This window comes from Cannabis sativa, chromosome 1, assembly GCF_029168945.1.
Source record: "Cannabis sativa cultivar Pink pepper isolate KNU-18-1 chromosome 1, ASM2916894v1, whole genome shotgun sequence".
Lineage (NCBI taxonomy): Eukaryota > Viridiplantae > Streptophyta > Magnoliopsida > Rosales > Cannabaceae > Cannabis > Cannabis sativa.
Genome location: NC_083601.1, coordinates 19,855,507 through 19,869,310, shown reverse-complemented (window position 1 = coordinate 19,869,310; position 13,804 = coordinate 19,855,507). Strand labels below are relative to the sequence as shown.

Sequence of the window (13,804 nt, the reverse complement as noted above, 5' to 3'; positions counted from 1 at the left end):
ATTAACATATACATATTAATTGATATACAAATTATAGGTTCTAAATCATATACAATAGGTAATCTGATACCACATGTTAGAAAAATTAATAATAAACCCAAGATCTATTTGTATATAACATAGAACACAATAATAAGATATAATAATTAGGTATGTGTACCTGATTGATCCATAGCAATTATCTCTGTTTGATCCACAGCAGTTACTCCACTTTGATAGTGCAATACTATCAACTAAGTCTTCCTCCCTAGATCTCTAAATCAGAAGCAGTTTATTTTATCTGATTATCAAAAGGTATACAATTGTGATGAGACAATATGTATTTATAGAGTTAGGGAGGGGACTTAGCTACAAAACCCTAGTTGGGCTGGGCCTGCTCATCAAAGGCTTCAGTCAACTAGAAAAGCCCACACTTCTGCTTCACCTAAACTTTACTCACAGATGCTAAGCCCATTAACAATTGATCACCAACAACATGGGCTAACGCAGCAAAGAACTATCCAATCAACCCAAGTTTTAATAAAACCAATAAAATTTAATGTAAGCCCAAATAAAAGTCTAACAGTGTGTGGTATTGATTTCATGGGATCGTTTTCATCATCATATACAACAATCTATATATTTTGTTAGATGTGAACTATGTCTCTAAATGGGTAGAAGCAGCTGCAACTAATACTAATGGTGGTAAAACAGTTCTCATTTTTCTTCATAAACACATCTTTACTCGGTTTGGAGCTCATCGAGCTATTATTAATGATGAAGGGAGCCATTTTTTTAACAAGCAATTTCAGCCATTTCAGCCTTGCTTGCAAGGTATGAAGTGAGACATAGGACTGCTTTGCCTTATCATTCTCAAAGCAATGGGCAAGCAGAAAAATCAAACCGAGAGGTCAAGCTTATTCTGGAGAAAACAGTTCAACATTCAAGGAAGGATTGGTCTAAGAAACTAGATGAAGCGTTATGGGCACATAGTACAGCCTTCAAGACTCATATTTGCATGTCGCCATATAAGTTAGTTTATGGGAAGGCATGTCATTTACCGGTAGAGCTCGAGCATCGAGCTTATTGGGCCATGAAAACTTTGAACGCAAATTTGGCGGCTGCTAGAGAGAAAAGAATGTTGAAACTTAATGAGTTGAAAGATTTTCGAAACGAAGCATGTGAGAATGCAAAAATCTATAAGGAACAGACCAAGATGTGGCACGACACGAATCTAGTAAAGAAAGAGTTTCAACCAAGTTAGCAAGTATTGCTCTTCAATTCAAGGTTGAAATTATTGTATATTGTTTAGCGTATGAGATAAATATTTTTGGAATTCTCACATAAGATACTGTATTTTTTTCAAATTTTACATTTATATTGTGGTAAATGATTTTATATTTATACTATTTGTACCCTTTTTTTTATTTATTTAAATTTTAATGAAGTTTTTTTTTATTGCCTCTTTCTTTCTTCTTACACTAGCTTTTTTTAATACTAATTTTTGGGCACGTGCTCCCTAAATTTAGTATAAAATTAGAAAAATAGTGAGAATAATAATAAAAGTAATTAATTAATACATAATTAATTAAAGTGATCATAGGCATAGTCTAGTGGTTCTGTACTCTTCTGAAAGAGGCGGTCCCAAATTTGAATCCAGTGGCGAAGCCAGCCACAAGGGGGCAAAAAAATTTGGATAGAAATTACACTTATAAAAAATATTATTTTTATTATAAAAAAATATAAATTTTATAGAGATTAGAGTAGATATATGAGACTAAATATTAAAATATGTGAAGATAAAAATAAAAAAAGATAAATTTATATAGGCAGAATTATATATGGAATGACAAAATTAAAATAAAAATTAAATTTATGGGGACAAAAATATAAATATATATATAGAAAAAATACATATAAAAAATAAATTTAAAAAAATTTAGTGGGGTCATGTGTGTCCCTCTGCCACTATTTGAATCCCCCTCCCCCAATGAAAAAAATACTACAAAAAATCTTACTTTTAGTCACAATAAAATTTATGACTAAAAGTAAAAAAGTTGTGATTAATTATAAATCATCATTCTTATGTTGTGACTAAAAATTCCGATGCTAAAGGTATTAGTCACAAAAATCACAATTTGTTGTGACAATGTGTTTTTAGTCACAATACTTGTTGTGACTAAAACTAAATTAGTGACAACTTGTATCTAAATATCATATTTTAGTGACAAGTAACTTTTTGTTGTGACTAAAAATTATATTTAATGACAAAAAAATTATATTGTGACTAAAAGGTTGTCACTAAAAGTAGTTATTTTTTGTAGTGAAAAAATACATAATTAATTAAACATTATTTAAATTACATAATTTTTTAAATCCTATGATATTAATTTATAGCTATTTTTGCATAATACTAATAATAATCTATAACATATATAAATTTACTGATTGGCCTTTTATTTTATTAAAAAATAATTTAGACCTTATATTTTTAAAAATAAAACATAATACTACTCCACTTAATTTTAGTCAAACTTTTTTGTTAATAGAACTAAGATATAACAAATTTAAAGTCAATTCCTAGCACAAAGAGGGTGCAAAAAATGTAGTAAATTGTGTCATAACACCTCCAAATCATGGTATTATTATATTCTATTTTGACTAAAGTTAGGCTCACAGTATTATTATATTCTATATTAAAAAATATAAATTATTTGACAAAACAGATGGTCTAGTCGGTAATTTTTAAAATGCAAGATTCAAAATAATATTTACTTAATATTACATTTTGAACATCTCAAAACTTTATTACATTAATATATTTTGTTGATAATTTCATTATATTAATACTATATTTTGAAAAAATATATATACTTAAAGAACTTTGCTAAATACAATAAATTAATCTTTAAAGAAAAGAAAAATTAATTTATTATCTCTTTTATAATTTAGGTTTTCTTGATATAAAATTCAAAACTTATAAATTAGTCATTAAAATAATTATTGTATGATAAGTAATTAAATTGATAATAATAAAAAGTCTATCTTAACAAATTTTATGTTTTTCTTCTATATTTCTATTAGTAAATTTGTTTTGGTTTAAATATATACATTAATCGTTAAAAATAAATACACAAATTAGGAATTATAAAAAAAAGGAAAATGAATATCAAAATAATTATTATCGATAAATAAATAATTTAAAAATTTTAAACTGAGAAGAAAATGAATAATTATAGACTTATTAACTATAATAATAAAAAATTTGAAATTATATTTTGTTTTTAATAGAAAAAAAATTATAATAAAAAATAGACTCAATTGTACACGTAAATGAAAATTATATATGTTAAGAAAAAAAAAATTAAGATGGACTTTAATTTTATTAAAAGATACCGCATATAAGTTTATTTTAAACCTCTTCTATACAAGTTAAACTAATAGCATGTATATGACATGTATTAACAAAGATCAAAAACTCTATAATTCTAGTCTTACAATGTTATTTATTCTGTTTTATTCTTTAGTAACCACGTTTTAAATTGTAGAATCAAAATATTTATATATATATATATTTATTTTGTATTTAATAAATTTGATATTGTTGGAAATTTATAGGTACTTCAATAGAAAAACTAATGTCAAAATACAACTCAAAATGATAAATACAAGAACAATAATATTGATAAAATAATGTTACAACTCTAGATAAAATATACACATAAGTATAGAAAAGAAGATAAAGAGAAGATTACAAAACACAATATAAATAGTAGTATATATATAGATGTAAGAACAATCTCAACACCACTAACACCAAGTGTCAAGTAGGGGAATCACAAAACTCGAACAAGATTTTATACCTTTGTCCAAAAGCTTATTTCCCCCTACCACAAGCACTTAGGGAAGAAATAAATGGAAATAGTTTTCTAGAATTATCAAGCTTATAGTTTCTAGCAAGGTGCTCTCTTTGATAGAAACTCACAAAAAATTGTATCTTCACAAGTGAACCAAAGACCTCTATTTATAAAGATCACGTATTTTGAAATTTAAATAACCTACACCCAAGGGTGGTTACCATTTCTTAATGGGGTGTAAATGGGATTAAATAGGTGATTTGGAGATTATGAGAGTTGTTAAAAGTCATCCTTATAGTAAAAAACGTTCAACAATTAAAGCTGAAAAAAATAGTAACTAGTTACTAGTTACTAAATTTTTCAGCTTTTGCAAACAACTCTCCAAACCATTCACACTTTATTTTATATCACTTAGACACTTAAAAAAAATGATAAAATTCAATCCCCAACAACTATATTTTAATTATAGTTTTAAATTTCAAAAAATTAAGTTGTTAACCACTCTTTACACACTTAATTAGTGATCATGTGGAAGTTACAAAATATGAGTAACTCCACCTCTTATGTTACAATTTATGTGAATATTAGATGTATGTAACTCTTAATCACATTATATACATTAATCTCATATTAATATATAATATGTCTCATTGTAATATTTTAATCTATCTTATATTATAACAATATAATATAACAGATTTAATATGTGAAATTTTTAAGTATATATTTTTTTTTTCTTTTTGATGAAAATGAATAATAAATTTAATACAATATGAAACTTTTAAGTACATATTTTTTTGAAGAAGAAATGGTGAATAAAAATCAATGTGAACTTTTAATTTTAGTGTTATGAAAAAAAATCATCTTGTGTGTCATGTGTGTATAGATTATTACATATAATCTATTATTATATGAATAAAAACTTTATGTCTTTTTAAAAAAATTTAAATACAAAAAACAAATAAGACTTTTTAATTTATACTATGTGGTGAATCCTCACTCTCAAAACAAGTTGTTACAGTAGTAACAATGTTCAAAAAACACAAATCAAAACTAAAACCAATCACAAAACCAAAACTTGAACTTAATTGAAATAAGACAAAGAAAACTTAACTCAATAATGGATGAGTAGTGGATCTTTATTGAATAGGAATAGTCAGTAGTACACAATAGATTGAGCACAAGATTACAACTCAACACAGCAAGTAATTACAAAGAAATGCCTCACATTGAGGGAAATCAATTCAAGAGTGATACTCCCTTTGTACATCCCTCCACAGACACTCACTATGATCTTGGACTCTCTCTCTCTCAACTGAATCTAAAGTATGAGCATTCGAGATTAGAGATCAGAACCCTCTCCACTCAGACCTCACTTTTTAGAATAGAGGAACCCCTATATATAGTTGTTGGTGGGTCCCCCTTTAAGTTAGTATTAAAGTCAACTGCTATAAATTGCAGCAGCTTTCTTCAGATTCATCTGATGAGCTAATAGATGAACATACTGACTTGAGAGGTTAAGTGAGTTTAATCCCAACAATTCCACCTGATTAGACTCACTTAATCTCTGATCCAAAAGAAATAAATGAGGACATTAAATGTCCTGAATGCTCAACAAGTTTAAACAGTGCCTAAACTTGTCTCTAGTTACACTTTTAGTGAAAATATCTGTAGGGTTATCATGTGTGCTTATTTTCTTCACTTGCACCTTCTTGGATGACACAAAATCCCATATGAAGTGTAACTTGATATCAATGTGCTTTGACCTCTCATGAAACATTGGATTTTTCATGAGATGTAGAGCACTTTGATTGTCACAATAAACTGTGATATCCTCGGATTTGAAACCTAACTCCTCTGTCAATCCCTTAAGCCATATAGCCTCCTTGATGGCTTTTGTAGCAGCCATGTATTCAGCTTCTATAGATGACAAGGCTACTACTTTCTGTAGGTTAGATTTCCAGCTGATTCAACCCCCAAGAGCAGTGAACACAAACCCTGTTAGGCTCCTTCTAGTGTCTAGGTTAGCTGCAAAATCTGAGTCCACAAAACCAGTGATTTCTTCCTTGTACTGGTTCTCCTTACTGAACACAATACTAGTGTCCAAAGTACCCTTCAGGTATCTCATTGTCCATTTCAGTGCTTCCCAATGTTCCGGGCCTGGGTCTGAAATGTACCTACTTACCACACTCATGGCATGAGCTAAGTCAGGTCTTAAACACACCATGGAGTACATGAGACTCCCAACACAACTTGCATAGGGAACATTGCTCATCTTGGCTCTTTCTGCATTTGTTTTTAGTGACTGAGATGCAAACAACTTGAAGTGTTGAGCAAGTGGTGTTGCAACAGGTTTGCACTTGTCCATGCCAAACTTGTTCAATACTTTCTGCAGGTAGGCGGCTTGAGAAAGTACTATCATGCCAGGTCTATGTTGTTGGGTTTTATGCCCTTAATAAAACTCATTTCAATATAATCAGATTTACTTATTAATAAAGATCAGAAATAACATTTAATGTTGCATGGTTCACATGATTTATTTCATGATTACATATATAATGTATGAATTCTATTTAAGTCCAGAACATATCAATTTGTTAATGATTATAGTGTTGTCAACACAGTGGAATATAATCTTAATTATATGTTCGAAAGTTTATTCCCTGATTTATCAGTTCACTGGATTTAGACTGACATGATAATCAGCGATAGGTATTCTTACACCTTGGATAAGTGTTATGTCCTTTCCAGGGCATTGGCAAAGTTTCCCAGCATCGGATGTATGGAGTATACATCGAAAGGGCCCGATATTGAACTTTGATTAGATTTGTTAAAATTTACCGTAATATCTATTCAATTCAATATCACCTGTTGATCCTAGATCAAATGATCTTAATCCTGATATGATTAGGTTCGATCTCAAGAGTATTATACATGTTCTTTGATTTGTTAGTTAAGCCTACTTTTGGGTCAGGGTGATACGTACATTTTGGGAACATGATAGTATAATTGAGTGGGAGCGCTAACATAAATATGGAATCTATAACTTCTATAAGAATTTAGAAGTGAAACGATGATATCCTTTGAGCTTGGTTAAACAGAGATAAATGGTGGAGATCTCATTTCACTTTGCTGAAATATCATTTATACGGAGCTAAGTGTTTTAAGGATAAAATACATTGAAGGAGTAACGGTAATTTAGTGCCTATCCAATGTAGATCATCTATTAGAGGATCATTGATCAAAGTAGGATTATAACAATGGATAACTAATGATGTATCTATATCGTGGAACATATAGAGTGTTCTATATACTGAGAGTGCAATTCTAAGTTCTATGCGTGGATTCAACGAAGAATTAATAAGTCAGTGAATTTAAGATATAAATTCTTGATCTACTTATTGGAAGCTCGGATATATAGACCCATGGTCCCCATACTAGTTGAGACCATACTGCTTGTAAGACTCAGTTAATTGATTTTGATTAATCAATTATAATTCTAAAGTTAGACTATGTCTACTTTATGAATTTTCACTAAGCAAGGGCGAAATTGTAAAGAAAAGAGATTCTAGGTTTATTTATTAATTAAAAGACTTTATATGTCTAATTAATAAATATATTAAATGACAATATTATTTAATAATTAATTTTTAGTTATTAAATAATTAGAATTGGCATTTAAATGGTTGAATTTGAAAATTGGCATTTTTGAGAAAATGAGATGCAGAAATGATAAAACAGCAAAATTGCATAAGTGAGGCCCATTATCCAAGGCCCATGGCCGGCCACACTTATAGGGTTTTATCATTTATTTTTTTATTATTTTAATGCCAAATAAGAAATTTGAAGTGATTGATGTTTGCATGAATTTTACATGCTAATGGTTTAATATGTTTATTACATTCACACACAAAATCAGTTAAATCCAGATCATATGTTTATTCACAATTACAGTATCGTCAACACAGTGGAATGTGATTGTGATCATATGAATCAAAGGACTTGGTCCGTGTTTCATCAGTGTTATTGGATTTACACTAATGTGATAATCAGCGATGATGTGTACTTACACTTGGAGTAAGTGTTATGCTCTTTCCAGGACATTAGTAAAGTATACTAGTTTCGAATGTATGGAGTATATATTGGACTGGACCGATATTGCAACTAAGTTAAGATATTACAAACTTACCGTTATATATATATCTTTCCAAGTCAATATCAGTAGTTGATCTTAAGATTAAAAGAATCTAAATCCTGATATGCTTAGGCTCAACTCAGGAGTGATATTCATGTTCTTTGATTTATTAGTTAAGCCTACTTTTGGGTCAGGGTGATACGTATATTTTGGGAACATAATGTTGGAAATTATTTTACCAGGATCTAGATTTACTAACAAGTATGTTGGATTAACAACCTAATATGAATTCTAAAACAATGAAAATAAACACATATAAAGTTAGAAAACCTTACAGTGGGTGCAGCGGAATATTATGACTCCTTCCGTTCAGATCTCTAGTCCTTGATTCCTTTCTATAGCAGAGCATCACCAAGATCTGAACCTGGATCTTCTTTTCTCCTTCTTTGATGCAGAAATTCCATAGTCTTCCATACTATGATTGAGATACCACTTGATGTGTGTGGGCACTACTCATCTCACAAGGATTTCGAAATTTTCTCTCTTTTTCTCTCTTGAATTTCGTGGCTTTTCATCCATACAAGAGAAGAGAGCAAGGTTACTTTATATAGGAAAAGGGAGAGCACAACTTTCCAAATAAAACAGTTTCCTCTTTTACTGTGTAATTGATTAACTGCCTTATTTAGTGTGATTCACCACTTTCCTATTATAGCTAGGCTTTGATTAGCAATTACATGACAATTAAAAAATAAAATAATAATTGGGAAACACAAAGGGAGTGCTCGGCCATAGAGGGAATATGGGCCTCACTTGGATTTTGCAGTTTCCTCAATTTTATTTCAATTTCTCCAAAAATGCCATTTTTCCAATTCTAATCATTTAAATGCCAAAACTAATTATTTAATAACTAAAATAGATTATTAAATAATATTGTCATTTAAAATAATTATTAATTAGACATACAAAGTCTCTTAATTAATAATTAAACCTAGAAACCCTTTTCTTTACGATTTCATCCTTAAACTGTGAGAATTCATAAAGTAGACATAGTCTAACTTTTAGAATTATAATTGATTAATTAAAATCAATTAACTGAGTCTTACAAGCAGTATGGTCTCAACTAGTATGGGGACCATGGGTCTATATAACCGAGCTTCCAATAAGTCGAACCGAATTTACCAAGTAAATTCCCTAACTTATTAATTCCTCATTGAATCCACACTTAGAACTTGGAATTGCACTCTCAGTCATATAGAAACGCTCTATATGTTCCACGATATAGACACATCATCAGTTATCCATTGTTGTAACCCTAATGTGATCAATGATCCTCTATATAGATGATTTACAGTGTACAGGGATTAAATTACCGTAACACCCTACAATGTATTTTATCCTTAAAACACTTAACCCTGTATAAATGATATTTCACCTAAGTGAAATGAGATCTCCACCATTTATCTTCGTTTGGTTAAGCTCGAAGGAAATCATCCTTTACTTCTATTTGCCAAATAGAAGCTATAGATTCCATATTTATGTTAGCGCTCCCACTCAATTGCATTACCGTGTTCCCAAAATGTACGTATCACCCTGATACAGAAGAAGGCTTAACTAACAAATCAAAGAACACGAGTAACACTCTTGAAATTGAGCCTAACCATATCAGGATTTCGATCATGTGATCTAGGATCAACTTATGATATTGAATTGAATAGATGTTTACGGTAAGTTTCAAAATCTAATTCAAAGTTCAATATCGGTCCATTCCAATGCATACTCCATGCATCCGATACTGGTAAACTTTGCCAATGTCCTGGAAAGGACATAACACTTTTCCAAGGTGTAAGAATACCTATCGCTGATTATACCATGTCAGTCTAAATCCAGTGTTCTGACAAATCAGGGAATCTACTTTTGAACATATAATAAAGATTATATTCCACTGTGCTGACAACACTATAATCTTTAACCAACCCATATGTTCTGGACTTAAAAAGAATTCATACATTATATACATATAATCATGAAATAAATCATGTGAACCATGCAACATAAAATGTTATTTCTGATCTTTATTAATAAGTAAATCTGATTATATGAAATGAGTTTTATTTAGGGCATAAAACCCAACAAACTCCCACTTGCACTAATATAAAACAAAAAGTGCATTTCAAATAATCATTAACACCTTGATATACCAATCAAGTGTAATAGTAGTAAACTCCTCGTAATGGGATCTGACAGGTTGAATTAAACACAACCTCTTCTCCACCATTACTCTTCCTTAATCACAAAATCCTTGATAATGTGAAATTCCTCTCTATATGTCTACTCTTTTGGGATACTGGATTCTATACTTTTGGGCAACTACTCTTTTGTTATACAGGAAGTCACCCTAGTAGTTAAGGCAAGTTGGAACACTGCCACAAATGTATAGAGCTTTTCTTAGACTGAATAAGTATCTTTCCTGCAACTTTTAACATTCAGTCTCTTTCTGGTAGACCAAGAGATTTCAGATAGGTTTTTACACTTCTCCAAAATCACTACTCCACCCCCAAAGTAATCACCATCTCATCAGCAGACTTTCTAGCACAAAGGCAAGTCTTGAAATCTGATGTGGTGTAGTCTAAGAGTTTTAAACAAACACCCTTATTGACTAACATATAGTTCCTCTTCTTAATCTTAAGATTTACTTGATTGTCTTCCAATGTTCCTCTCCTGGATTAATCAGATACTTACTCATTACTCCCACTCAACAGTAGGTGTCTGGTCTAAGGCATACTAAAGCATATCTGAGACCTCTCACTGTTGATTTAAGAAATTCTTTCATGGCTTTATCTTCTCTGGAATAGTTGAAACTTTTCCTTAGATAAATATAATCTATGCTTAGAAGTTGTGAAGCTTCTATAGATTGCCATTGGAAAGAAAATGCTCCAGCATCTTACTAAAGTAAGTTGCTTGCATTAGAGTAAGTAATTTCCAGGTATACCACAAGCCATAGGTTTAGATAAACTCAAACCTATAATACTAGGAACAAGAAGTTTTGTTAAGTCCATTGAATAGACTTATGAACGAAAATTTCCTATCATGTCCTTGTAATAGAAAACTTTAGGTTACTCCATGTGAATGGATCAAACCATAGTTCTCTTGGCTTTCTTCTTAGTTTCTTATCTTGACAATCCATTACTTGTTTAAACTCACAATGGATTTTAATCACTAGTGTCTTCCAAGTCATAAGAAGGTGAGTTCCTAGAAACTCTCCCACTACAACAAGGTACCGTGAACTATGTCAAAGAAAACTAGATGGTATAGACCTCTTCAGTTGTGTTAAGACAACAGAGGCAGTGGGATCATCTTGTAAAATAAGATGATAGAACACTTTTGGAATCAAGAAAAAAATATCTCCTTTATTTGCTACTTTATTTTCAGACTTAGTCATTTTCTTAGAAAAGCAGTATTTGTTTAAACAAACACTTTCTTATCTAATGACTATGGGATGCTCCACCCCTAATCACTTAGAATAGCTAACAAACATGCAAACCAGGGTTAGCAGTTCTAGCTTTTCTTAAGATTTCGATTAGGTCATCCATGAATCTAGTAATGATTTACATTAAGTATACAACCATTGCATCATTCTGAAATTTTATTTCCATAGAAGGATTTAGGCAACAACTAGTAACTAATCATCAATATGCAACTCGAATGTCTGGGGAGGTAAGTTTGGATATTATTCAAAATCAAAATAATGATCTTTGAACTGCATATCTACTACCTTTTTCTCCACCCCTATCAGTTCGCAAGATCTTTAACCACTTACCTTCACCATTGCTAGAAATTCATGAAATTTTTCAAACATTTCAAATTTCTTTTGCATAAGGTAAAATCTAGAGTGATCGTTTTAAGAATACAACGAAAACTCATATCCACCCCTGAATGTACATCCATCTGCGAATGAGATGAAATTACTTTCAGTGGATATAGGCATATTAACTCTTTGCAGAGAATGATCTTGTCAAAACCACTATGAACAAGATACAAATGCCTTAGATTTATAAAATATGTGGTTGTATCTTTTGATGACTTAAGTTTAGTTACATCAAAGAGTTCTTAGAATAGTGCAAGTGGATTCTGGTCACAGAATACTAAACTCATACAGTTTAAATCCATTGAAAGAAAATGGTTATGAAACACTTGTGAAAGTGTAACTGTATAATTAGTCATTCTTTCTTGGACCACCACTACTAATCTAACTCTATGATTTGCCTATACAAGTAGGAGATATCAAAGATTGAGGATTCATATCATTTTGGGATAGAATTCCAGGAATATAATCATATGCGTCATCTAATTTCTTAAGAGAAAATAAGACTTTATATGATTTATAGACCATTCATCCAATGATATGTCATTAAGCTAATTCGAAATGAATAAGCTAAGAGGAATTAGGATAATTTCGTTTTAAATAAGAATCCAACGATGCTCCGATTAGCGAGAGTCAAAGTAATCTTATTTATACAATCTTCTTGTTTCATATTGTAAAACACTAGTCTAAGTTGTCATCAATTGATGAACAGTTAGATGTTGCATATACAATATTTATCTTTCGAGATCTAACACTATTATGTTAGTCTAATGGTGAAAATCCATTAGGGATTTATCTCATTAGAAAAACAAATCAAGTTAGACCAACAATGAAGATTCGAAATTAAACTACAATTTAATAACAGAAAATAACATGGTTCAATACAAATTCATACACAATTCAGAAATTATGAAGCACATAGCAAGTAGGAATGACAAGTGAAAATACTAAAACATACAATCCTAAATAATTTCCAAGGTTTTCAACAAACTGATATCAGTGTCCTGTTTAGGCGAGAGTCAAAGCTATCATCCATTGAATAGAGTTGTCAGCTCATCTAAAATGTCAAACATTCTAGCAACCTTTTATTCGATCAAGATTTGAATCCGCGTTGTCCCGTTTAGGCGAGAGTCAAGGCTATTCTATCTTATGAGCTTCCACCATTGTTTCATATTCTTGCAAGTCTTATACAGTCGCCACCATTAGGGTGGTCATAAACTATATAAAAAAAACTTACAAGATTACTTATCTTTCGAGATTAAACGGTGCTAACTTGCTAATGAACGTTCCTCCATTAGGGAGGATTACTCACTAAAATAATAGCTATGTAAAACCAACAATGAAGATCGAATATCCTTATAATAATAAAGCTCATTATTTAATGAAGGGTTGTATTTTCTTCTAATATTTATTTTAATCCATTTATTTTAAATATATATTTATTTAATTAAAATTTCCAATTTAGAATGAAAAATTCCAAATATAAATTTTAATTTAATATTTATAAATTATACTTAGATGGATACATAACGTGACTTATTTCCATCTTAGTAATAATTTCCATAAATATTTAGAAAATTATTCAATTTAAGTTGTTTCAAAATTAATTTAAATTAATTTACAACTCAAATTTAATTTTCTATAAATATATATTGCATTTCGAAAAATGCTTTAAAATAAAATAAAAAATAAATCCTGGAAAATTACTCTAATTTTATGTTGGCCCAAAATTAATTAATAAAAATTAATTTTCAACAAAAATATAATTTTCCTATTTAATTAAATATCTAAGAAAAAATTTCAAATATTTAAGTATCATGATTAAAAAATCAACTTAAATATTAATTTTCTATTTAATTAAATACACTTAGAAAAATACTTCAAGCAAAACAGATAATATCTATCTAGACTTTCATAGACTAATAAATCCAATTTCTAATTATAATATATTTTAGTTCATTTATTTTAATT

At 29.9% G+C, this 13,804-nt stretch overlaps 1 protein-coding gene across 1 annotated transcript; it reads left to right on the top strand.

Moving 5' to 3' along the window:
- The first annotated feature begins 649 nt into the window (after positions 1-649).
- On the top strand, positions 650-1,243 carry LOC115704167 (uncharacterized). Its single transcript, XM_030631381.2, has 2 exons — positions 650-653; positions 792-1,243. Exons 1-2 carry the CDS (start codon positions 650-652, stop codon positions 1,241-1,243), a joined length of 456 nt encoding a protein of 151 aa, XP_030487241.2.
- Positions 1,244-13,804: the final 12,561 nt, after the last annotated feature.